Source organism: Lagopus muta, chromosome Z (assembly GCF_023343835.1).
Source record: "Lagopus muta isolate bLagMut1 chromosome Z, bLagMut1 primary, whole genome shotgun sequence".
Classification (NCBI taxonomy): Eukaryota; Metazoa; Chordata; class Aves; order Galliformes; family Phasianidae; genus Lagopus; species Lagopus muta.
This window is the reverse complement of record NC_064472.1, coordinates 53195830-53207316: the sequence shown is the minus strand read 5'-3', so window position 1 is coordinate 53207316 and position 11487 is coordinate 53195830. Positions and strand designations below refer to the sequence as shown.

General features: G+C 42.8%; 1 protein-coding gene across 2 annotated transcripts in view; it reads left to right on the top strand.

The window, feature by feature from the left end:
- The first annotated feature begins 954 nt into the window (after positions 1-954).
- Positions 955-11487, top strand: part of SLC12A2 (solute carrier family 12 member 2) — a 54477-nt gene continuing 43944 nt past the window's right edge. For both annotated transcript variants that reach the window (XM_048931139.1, XM_048931138.1), the window contains exon 1: positions 955-1642. In XM_048931139.1, the coding sequence (XP_048787096.1) occupies positions 1079-1642 (564 nt within the window). In that variant the 5' untranslated portion in view covers positions 955-1078. The remainder of the gene's footprint in view (positions 1643-11487) is intronic.

The following is an 11487-nucleotide window of genomic DNA, read 5'->3' as shown; positions in this document are numbered from 1 at the left end:
GTCTCAGAACTAACTTCGCATGTCCTAATGGGTTGTGCAGGCATCTTTATTGATACAGAAGGATTAGTTACTTGCAGCACAGGACAGAGGAAGGAGTCATTACTGGTACCAATTTGTGCAGAAAGAAGTGCTTCACAGAAAGGACTCCACACTGTGCTCGGAAGACATCTGGAGGCCGGCAGGGGAGAGCAGTGTTCACCCACTCCCCCTCCGAGGTGACCTCGTGGGCACCCGCAAGTGCACGCAGCTCCGCGCTGACCCATTGGACGTACACCTTTCTCCGCGCTCGCTTATCCGAGCCGCACATGCGGATCCCCCCCAGACCCCTTCACGCCCGCGCCGAGCAGCGACAGCGCGCTCGCGAAGGATCGAGATGCGGCTCCAGAACGCCACGCCGGCGGCTGCAGAGCCGCCTCCTCCCGGGGGCTCCGGGCCGGAGCCACGCTCCTCTCGCGAGACAAGGCCCCGCGCCGGCGGGCTCGGCGGGGCGGGAGAGCCGGGGCGCCGCGCTCCCCCTCCCTTCCTCCCCCCCAACCTCCGCCTCGGGGCCGCTCCCCGCGGGGCGGATGCGGCGGCTCCGCCGTCGTTTCGTTCCGCGTGGTGCCGCCGCCGCCCTCCCCGGCAGCGGGCGGAGCCTGAGGAGCGGGCGGCCCCCCGCATCCCGCCTCTTCGCGAGCGGGGAAGCGAGGGGCGCGGCCAGGCCGTTCCGCGTCCCAGTTCCTCTCCCCGCGGCGCGGGGTTCAGGTGGAGGGGGCGGGGGGCACGACGAGCGTCGTTTCCTTCTTTCTTTCTCCGGCAACGCGGCCGCTCCTCCCCGCGCGGCGCTGTCAGGCGGCGGGAGGCAGCGCCGGACGGAGGGGGCGGGCGGCGAGCGGGGGTCGAGGGCGGCGGCCACACCGGCGGCGGCATCATCACCTGGCGCTGCGGCGGGGCGGGGCGCGGCGCTGCGTTGTCTGCGGCGCGCTGCAGCCCCGGGCGCTGGTTGGCGGCTTAAAGCAGCGGAGCCGCCGCCGTGGGGGACGTTCAGAGCAGCCGGGGCCGCCGCCGCGCGCACTGGTCGGCAGCGCCGGGAGCAGCCATGGAGGGAAAGCAGCAGCAGCAGCCGCCTCAACGGGAGCCGGGCCCCGGCGAGCTGAAGGTGCCGGGGGCCGCGGGTGGAGAGCCGTGCTCCGAGGGGAAAGATGCGGGTGCCGACGCACCGGGCAGACCGCTGGGACCCACGCCGAGCCAGAGCCGCTTCCAGGTGGACCTGGTGGCCGAGGCGCCCCGCAAGGCCAACGGAGAAGTCGACGCGGCGGGGAAGGGTAGCGAGGAAGCCAAGGGCCGCTTTCGGGTGAATTTCGTGGACCCGTCGGCCGGCGACGAGAGCCCCAGCGAGCCCGGCGCCGGCGGCAGCTCGGAGGGCGCCAACGTCAGCTTCCAGAACGGTGGCGACACGGTGCTGAGCGAGGGCAGCCTGCACTCCGGCGGGCACCACCACTACTACTACGACACCCACACCAACACCTACTACCTGCGCACCTTCGGCCACAACACCATGGACGCCGTGCCCCGCATCGACCACTACCGCCACACGGCCGCGGACCTGGGCGAGAAGCTGATCCGGCCCAGCCTGGCCGAGTTGCACGACGAGCTGGACAAGGTGAGCGGGCCTCGGGGCGGCCCCCGGGGCGGCGGGGCTCCCGGGACATCGGGCCTCCTCCTGTCCATCCCCTTGCTGGAAACGGAGCCCGGCGGAGGGCTGCGGCCGTGCGTTCCGGGGCCGTGCTCCGCAGCCCGGGGAGCGGCGGCCGCGGATGAAGCAGTTTTCCGTTCGCTGCCAAACGGGGTCTGCGGGCTCTGCGGGGCATCGCTGCGGGGAGGGGAAGGGAGGGAGCACGTCTCAGCGAGGTGCTGCAGAAGGAGGCGGCTGCTGCTGCTGCTGCGGGGTTTAACGAGAGGTAATCTCAGGGCCGTGTTGTGAGTGGAGCGTTAAAGTACTGCAGCGCTGTTTTCTTGCAGCCCCCTGGGTTCTGCAGCGCGCTGATATGTGCGTACCTCAGTTGGTTTTTCCACCGGTCGATTGGAATGAGGGAGCATGTGGGCCGCATCCTAATGAAGTGGGGAATGTTCTGCTTCCAGAGCTCTTTACATCCCATCTTTCACTCCTAGTCAGCCAGGCAGGAATTCCATGAGAAAATGTCGTCTTTGACGACCCCGGTGCTTCAGACCCTCATTAGGCAGCTCAGTACATCCGTATTCATCTGTGCTGTGGTTCTTGTTTCTGGTGATCTTCCAGCTATGTTTTCTGGAAACATAGCTCTTTATTCTGATACAGGGATTGTTTGGTGATGCAAGGAGGTGTCTCCGTGACACAGTTCTGGTTAGATAGCACAATGCTTACTAACAGTAGTGGCACGGTCTTATTGCCTGTTAGGTTTGCTCAGGACTGATGCCCGTTAGTCTGATTCTGAGTTAGTGCGGAGCAAAATCGACCAATCACTTGTTTTTGTGAGGTTAGAGCCACTATAAATAAGCCATATGGTCTATGGGAAACGCACCAAACTTGTTTCATATTTCTGACTTCAGCTCTAAGCTGGGATGAGGAGCAGAAAGGGAAGGCTGTTGGATAACTCTGTCCTGCGATCCTAAGCTTGGCAGGCAGGTATTCTGTGTGTTTATATTGTGGCAGCCCAGCAAGCTCTTCATGATACCGTTAAGGCATTTCAGTGCATAATGAAACAGTTTGGAACCGTGCTTTCTATAAGCATCATTTATTCAAATTTAAAAGAATTGTTCTTGATAGGTTGCTTTGAACAGGGTCTCAAAATAGATACATTGTAAACATTGCTGAACTTAAAGTACTAATTTCTAAAATGGCCTTAATTTGTTCAGCAGAATGGATAGGTGCCTAAGGTTTGTTTTTTTTTTTTTCTAACTTGATCTTTTCCTTCCAACTTCTTATGAACTTGTTAAACTCTCTAATCAACAGTGGATTTTGGTTGTACTGCCATAAGCTGTATTGCATGTGAGTGTTAGCAGGGCAGTTGGTACAAACATCCTAGCAGCACTGAATGCAGTGTATACTAAGTAAAGATCTGTTGTTTCCCCATAAAAATGCTCGTTGTTCCTCAGGGAACTGCCATTCATTTTCTTGGCCTTGAATAGCTTCTTAATCCAGTGTACCAAGATTGGCTGTTACTTTGCATCAAGACTGATCTAGAAGCACTCACAGCAGTGTGTTTGCTGCTTGAATTCATCTATTTCATCTTACCCTGGGTCTGCACAACACTTTTCTTGCTTTTCAAAAGTACGTGCATGTTGACAGGCAGTGTTTCTGCAATGCTGATGCTAGTGTGTGTGTAAGAATATATTTTGTATTTTTTCCGTAGCTTTGTTTACAGTATCATTTGTCTAACGGTTGTTCTGATTCTGTTCTCACAGAGGAGCCCTGCTTGAGGAGGATGCGGTGCTTGAGGAAGATGCACATATGGAAGGAATACCTTTTTGCAGGAGTTTGTCTTATGAAGATAGGATAGGTGTCAGACCAGCCACCTGAGATGTTGTTTAGCCATTCTTATAGTAGGAAGGAATTGTTTTTAAAAGTGGCTATGGCAGTACAGCTGGGTGATGTTTCAGTACTCATTGGATGGATTGCATAGTACCAATGTTCTCCCTTATTTTAAGCTCCGAGTAAGGGACTTGTCACTTATCACTGACTGCAGATAGCCAAGGTAGTTGGTATTTTGCTTGTCTGCTTGGTTTGTGTTAATCTCTCTTGTAGAGAAACGGTAGTTTGGTGATACTGTCACAGTTGCTAATGTCACAGATAAGGTGATGCAGAAGCATCAGTCTGCAGAGACTTACAGCTGTGAAGATGGTTATTATTAGCAAAGAAGGGGGAGGGAAACAACCTTATGTGCTCTGCATATTTTTGTTGTGTTTGCAGTGGTGTGCCCTGCCCTTCTGAGAGGATCTCCTTCAATCGTAACAAAGATTGATAAGTGACCTTGATTTCCTTTTTTTTTTTTCCTTTTTTTCTTAGAGTTTAGGAATATGTTTTGCCTAGTAAAGCAAAACTGTAGCTTGTAAAAGCATATGGAATGTCTTTTGTCTTCCTCAATGTAAATGTGCTATAATATCACACGCCTTACAGTTCCAGAAGGTAGATGCTTTTAAAGCCAGAATTGGATTGTTTAAGTTATCTACTGCCCTACAAAAATGTATGGAAGTGCCTTAACTGGGGAAATTATTTTTGAAACGAGCAACTTCACAGTCTGTGAACTGTTCTGATTTAATATTTGCCTTTTGTTCAGCCACTTAGAACTGTGGTCTGTGTGCAGACCAAGCCCTCTACTGGTAGCTTTGTTCTGTTGTTCGCTAAATACTTAATGAATGTGCTAGCCTGTCCTTTGACAGGCTGTGACATGGTGATCTCAGAGGACAAACTTTACCCCTGCTATCCAAATTAAACTGGGGGGAAAAGAAAACCATTCCTTCTAGAACAAAAATGTGCCTAGCTACCTTCTCCACAAAAAGTCACGTCTGTCCTCTGAATTGGAAGATAAGTAAATAAAATGTTATTGATAATCTTAGTGCAGAGTCATCTGAAATCAGTGTTGATTACTTTTTCTAATTTTTCAATCAAGTTGGATGATGAGTTCTTTAAAATATCTTCTTTAATTTTTATTTTGTTGAAGGAACATTGCAGTTTCTCTTACAATTTAAAACACTGGGTACAGTGGAAAAACTGCATGGCACTAGTTTTTTTGTTTTTTTTTTTTACAAAGAATATATACTCTCTTGAAAATGGTGAATGATTGCTGCAACTTTCTTCTACTTCTTGGTTTGTCTGTGGTAGTCTGTGAAGAAGACAGGGCTTACGATCCGTAGGAGACTTAAGGTGATTCTAGGCTATCCAGGTAGCTGGTGATGTAACGTGAGGTCTGAAAGCTGCTTCCTCCTTGCTGCCTTTTTGTAAGGCTGGCTCCTGCAGGTAGGATTCTTCTTGCAGCACCTTGCTGAAGGCTGTCATCAATCATGAGGCCTCATAGGTCTTGAGTTACTGTGATTTAATTCAGATCACTTTTTATCTTTCTTTCTTTTCTTTATATTTGTAAGCAGTACCTTTATTTCTTTCTGAACTTTAGTCCTACTAAAATAAAACATGAGAAGTTCTCAAGCTTGGTCGCTGTACTTCTAGATATCCTAGAAGCTTTTCATTTGTAACTGTTCTTGTTCACAGTTTTTGAAAAATGGTGAACTTTTGTGTTCATGAGCTTGGATGAAGCTTTACTAGCTTTGTGCAAAGTGGTGTTCTAATGTTTTTTTTTAAAATCTGTGTGGAAAATTCTCGTTTATCCTGGAACCACACAATTTTTTTTTTTGCCTTGATTGTGATAAGTAATAAACTGCTATTTTCAGCAGCAGTTAGTTTTATGTTAGTTCTCCAGAGTTTGTTTTATAAGGACAGTCTGTATTTTACAAAATTATGTTGCATGAATTTTCTTTTATCTGATCTTTGTGATGTCTTCAGTCCAGAACCAGTAGAATAACGAAGCCTTGAACAGTCATTAGTAAATTGCTCATATTGTTCTTACTACTTTTTGTTTGGTTCCAGAGAAGCTGGAGATAATAGAACTGTTAACAGGCTATGGTTTGAAAATGCAAGCATAGGTTGCTGCTGGAAGCATACAAATTCTGCTTTGTCTTGTGGTTATGTATTTCAGCAACTTTAAGTTGAATCTGGAAATTGGCATGGCTTATACAAAATAAACAACCCCCTCCCAAAATTGGAGATCTTTTTCTGTGCCAGGGGTTGACTCCCTAATAGGCTATAACAGTGGCCACCAAACTTCTTTGTTTCTGCAACTATCAGTAAAATGATTTCGAGTTCATACCCACAGTATATGTGCGTTTATAAATTACATAATGTACTACTTTATTTATGTAATGTACATAATAAAATTTAAACAAATAGGATATAAAAAATGAGATGAAGATAAGCACCACTTAAAAAAAAAAAAAAGCTATTGATGAGTATTACAGGAAAAATACTCTTCCACATCCCAGTGAATTGTCCTGCATGTCTTTTGGTTTTCGTGCACCCCTCCTTGGAGACTTCTGCAGTACTCTGAGCCTTATGAGCACTCATGTCAGAAGAGAAAGCACACTAATTTTCTCGTGGAGTACAAGTAAGTGAGGAGACTCGTTCAGAAAAGCATGATTTTTAATAAGGTGGTCTTTGCTCTCATATCATCTGTGTAAGTAACGTATTCAAGACCAAAATGTGAAAGAATAGTACTGACTGCTCTCTGGATAGCTTTTCTTTCAGCGTAAGCTACTTCACAACAAGTTAAAAAATGAAGGTGCTGTGGAATGAATATGAATGTTCAGATTAACTTTTTTCCCCCTTTGGTACTGTATTTGATCAGATGTCATTTGATTTTTCAGTTCTAAAGAGTATTCTTGCAGAGAAGGATGTTGACAAGATCACTGTCTTGGAGTAATTTAAACCAGTGTGCTGTATCTGCTGTTGTATCCTGCAGATTTTTTGCTGAAGTTCTATATAATATTCAAATAATTTGAGCAATCACAAACCCATTCTTCCCGCTTCTCTTTTTATCGTAGATAACCGTAACTGCAGTGTATTCATTTGCTAACTTAAAAAAATGTCTTACTGATGGACTTAAAATCGTTTGCCTCTTAGTGTTTTGGAAATTATCCAGTTCTTGCAGCTTGAGCATCTGGAACATCTTTGATTTTATTTTTTTTTCTCTCCACTTCAGCATGTTGATTATTCCTGATAAATTTAATGAATTGTTTTGTGGGTTTTTTCTCTCAACATTTAAAAAAAATAAAAATAAAAATTCTCTGGACAATAAATTTAACTCACTCACAGATGTGGTGAGTAAAAATAAAAGAAAAATGGTCCTATCCAGTCACTTTAACAAGGAAGCTCACCTTATGTCTTCATTTCCCTCGTTAACTTCCTCAAATGAACAGCTTCTATTTCAGATTATTCAAACTTCTGAATTCAAAGGAAATAGCAACATCTGTTGCAGCTGTGAAGAAGCAGTCAGTGCCAGGTTAATGTTTCAACTTGCTTGGAGGAGTTTATATGGTAGAGAGACTCCTAAGACTATCCTGTGTAAGCTTGCTCTTAAGCTGTAAGCAGTTTGGCACCTTTGACTTGAATATAACGCTATGCTGGTACAAATGTTGTGCTTCATGGTAATAACTGTGCTCTGTGGTGGCTTAGGGTACTGTGCAGTAAGCTGCATCTGTCACTTTGTGGTATGATATTAAAAACTTAATCACTGATTAACTTTTTTTTTTCAATTACTTCACTGGACTATTTAGTCTATTGTAAGAAAATGGGTTAAATATAAGTTCACTGCCTGGAAACAGACTTAAAATTAGAAACTGAAGAGTTTTTTTTTTTTTTAACTTATATCTGCATACTGTGCTATGCTTACTTCTTAATCCCTACCTCTTGAGTGGGAAGTGCATCGTTCTGTTTATCAGAAATAGATGACAATTGAAAAGCAGTTTCTTCAGCAAGAATTCTAAAAATCAACCTTTTAGAGGTGTGGAGTATAGAAGATGACTTGGGAATTTGCTGTATTGAAAACAGGTTCTTAAGTGAGACTGAAATAGGGATTCTCCTGCATTTGTGGACAGAACATTGTATTGTTTGGACTGTACTTCAGTGTGCAAAATACTATGCCAGTGGCTTGCTAATAGGATTTGATTTGGCTCTTATGTAATTTAGTGCTGCATCTGCCTCATTATGGACAAAAATTAAGTTGTATTAAAAAAATCTGGGAAAGACCTTTAACTGTTACATATATTAGACTTTTTTCAGATAATCAAGTGAAAACTGCTTTTGTTCAGAGCCTTGATTTGTTTTTCTGAGGAATGATTTTTCTTTTCATGTCAAAGAAGTACAACAGTTTGATAGTCATTCATTGTACAGTGACTCTTTTGAAAAGGATCAAATTCAGTGGTGCAGCAGGGAAACCAGTATGATTCTGGAGAGGACAGGAAAGGAGTTCTCACTTCCAACTGTAATGTTCTTCACCAGTAGATCCTAACACTCTGCTATTAAAACTTGTAAAAACTGCAAGGGTAAGACTTATCTAAATCAGAAAAGAGTTTGATAATATTTATACCAAAATAGAAGCTTTTACTATAATCCATGAAAACCAAGTCTTGATCTGTGAATTTAGGCTACAAGTATTTCTTCCTCTTAAAGCTGGACAGATTGATTATCTCAGTGTTTGTGTGGGAAACGATTCCTCTGTGTTTTGTAACTCGGCAGTAATGATAGAATTCCTATTAACTAGAAGTGGAGACACTTTCTAAATCTTCCTTTGCCAGAAAGTTGTTTTTAATGCCTGTGTCAGTTCTTCCTTGAGAGGAAGGGCTGACTTCATCTACCATATTTCTGGGAGTGCAGGATATGAGCATTGTAGATATACCATGGGATAGAGTTCATCTTTTGTTTCTTTTATTTTGGTATTGTGAGCTCACTTGGGTATTCATGTTGTGTTATCCTTATGGAGGGATCTATGAATCAAAGTATGAAAGTGGAGAGAGGTGTTTATCTTAATACTTTTACAAAATGTTCTTTGTCTCTATTATTACTAGCATGGAAAATGAACTGAATGTATTTCAGATAGGTACACCAGGGTCCAGTCTCTTAAAGATTTCAACAGAACTGGTGTCTTGTCATGTGTGAGGTGCTTGGAAGGATTCATTCCTTCTCATTCCATCTCATTGGCTGCAGGCTTTCAAATGTTAACCTTTCCTTGGATATTAGACTTGCTTACTCACAGTCCGTGTGACTGTTCCTCTTCAGTAAGTGAAATTCCTAATGGAGTCGAAGACTTAAATCTTAACTTCTTACGCTGACGTTATGGCCATTAAAAATTGTTGATGCTACCACTGTTTCCAGATGCACTGATGAACACTCTCTACTTGGAGAGAGACCTTGTTTTGATCTCATATTTAAAAAGAAATGTGATTTTTTTTTTTTCTGTTTTTGATCTAAAACCTAGTAATGCAGTAGGGGGAGAAGGTAAAGAAGGTAGTGGAATCAACCTTGGGATATGATGCACTGTTCTAATGTCATTATTGATCTGACATTACAAATTTGTCTGCAGAATATTTCTGTCTTTTGCCTCTGTCCTGAATTTTTCCTTTGGTAAGACCTTTGTTTTAAATCATGGTTGTACAACCTTTTGGTTTGTCTAGGCTGTATTGATTGAACAGGAATTATCTTGAGTTACTTATAAAATAGATAATATAGATAATGTATAAGTAGAGAAGCTTCCTTTTTTTTGGTATATTTATTCTGACTCCTTGAAGGTATACTCTTTATCTGTTTCAGATTTTATCATAAAATATCTAACTTAATATGTTGCTTTCTTGCAAAAAAAAAAAAAAAAAAAAAAAGAGTGGCTGTGAAATACACAATTTCTGAAGTTGGGGCTCTGCTCTTTGCCAGGCCCATATTCCTTGATCACAAACTGAACCAGGGCATAGTTGCATCAGCCTGGACTACCTCTGGGTCTTTTTGAATGAACTCCTCTGCACTGGTGAGCACTAGGTCCAGTAATGTGTCGTCTCTGGTTGGTCTGTCCAATACCTGACCTGGAAGTGGTACTCAGTGTACACCAGAGGTCTCCTGGATTGCCTGTGGCTCACCATATTTTTTTTTTTTGCAGCAGATATCTAGGTGGTTCAAATCCTTCATCAGGATGAGAGCATGCATGTAAGATTCAAGTGGTAGTCTGGTTAATAAGATTCCTATCTGTCTTTTAGTAAGTATACCACCTTCTGAGCACTTTAATTTACTCCTAAGTTGAAATCAGTTGTTTGAATGAACTTCTTCGTTAACAGTCTTGCTTGCAAGGTTAATAATTCCAAGTATTGGTGAGAGCTGGAAGGAAAAACAGATGATTTTCTATTCCTTTGGAGAAAAAAAAAAGTATGAATGGCTCTTAAAATTGGAAAATAAGGATATGAATAAATACGCTCAAATGTTGTTTAATGTTTGTGTAAGAGTAGTATTGAGTTGCAAGACAGTGAAATACAAGCTGATAGCAGTGATATGGAGCTGGCTAAATCTTCAGCTGACATTTTAATTGTAACTATAAATTTCTCCTGTGTTTAAAATTGCTCCACTGAATCAAAGTACTACAGGCTAATTTCAGTTTAAGATAACAGTAAGAATCTCTGTTGTTGCAATCTCTTTTAAAATCTTTGGAAGTCAATGCCAAAAGTATTTGCTGCTATATTTTAAACATGTAATTGTGAAGAGGATAATGTAACCAAAGCACTTAAGTTTTTTGGTGTCTTGGCTGCAAACTCGAAAACAACTTCCTTTAATTGAAACTGGTATCCAGTGGTTGAATCTGTTCATGTTTCATTCTGTGAATCTTTAAGAGTAGATCATGTTTCTTTTGGTTAATTAATCTGTTGTTGCAGTGGGTAAATTTTGTGTGCCGTTTAATGCATTAGCAGACTTTTTTTCTAGGTTATAGCTGTAAAGATAAGCAGTAAGAAGCACTGCTTCAGCCAAATCCGAATACTGATATGCTGAATAGTTCTGCATTCTTAGAAGGAGGGAGGGTTTGGTAAACTCATTTTGTCATAAGTGAAAGCAGTCTAACAAAACTTCAGGATTAATGCTTCTGATTCTGAAACAGATCAGTAGAGAACATAAATAATACATTCTCCATATGAGTACTAACCTTACCTTAAATGTGTGATGATAGAGTAAAATATTTTTGAATAATTACCTACAGTACTTCTTTCCATCAGACACTTGAAACCTGTCAGAACTGTAAATGTTATTCAATTTTGGTATTAAAAATCTGTTATGATTTGTTGTTAGTCTCCAGAGCAAAGCTATCAACTGTACCTGAGCCATTCTGAGCAGAAGTAGGCTGAGGAACTGTTTGAGAATTACTGTCACCAGATCGAGTTAAAGTTTAGAACTGTTTTTTTTTTTTTCTCTCACATATTTAATTACTTAAATACCCTGTATTCACAGGCAAATTTGAAGCTGTTCTTGATAAATGTTCGTGCAAATTTATCACAAGACTTTTTTTTTTGTCCCTGGATAACAGTGTATTTAACATGGCTCCATGGAGATTTACAAATTTTGGAAAGGAAACTCAGTACTTGGTTTTTTAGACTGGAGAATACCAGGGAGATAAAACCTTTAAAACATGGGAATGGTTTTTTGAAGACCCTTAAGCGCAAACTGCATGCTGCAAGCAAAGTGTTTTAAGAGCCAGCTTACTCTTTGCTGGTATGGTAGCACACTTGCATATATTTGCAGTTATATTGGTACAGAAGTTGTGTCTGCATCAGAGTTGTACACTTATGTCCGCACATTATTTCATGCAGCTATTCTATGTATAAAATAAGTTCAGTGCTGCTTAAATTTTATATTCAGGCCATAAGAAATATCACAAGTGATGTGGGAGGAAGAAT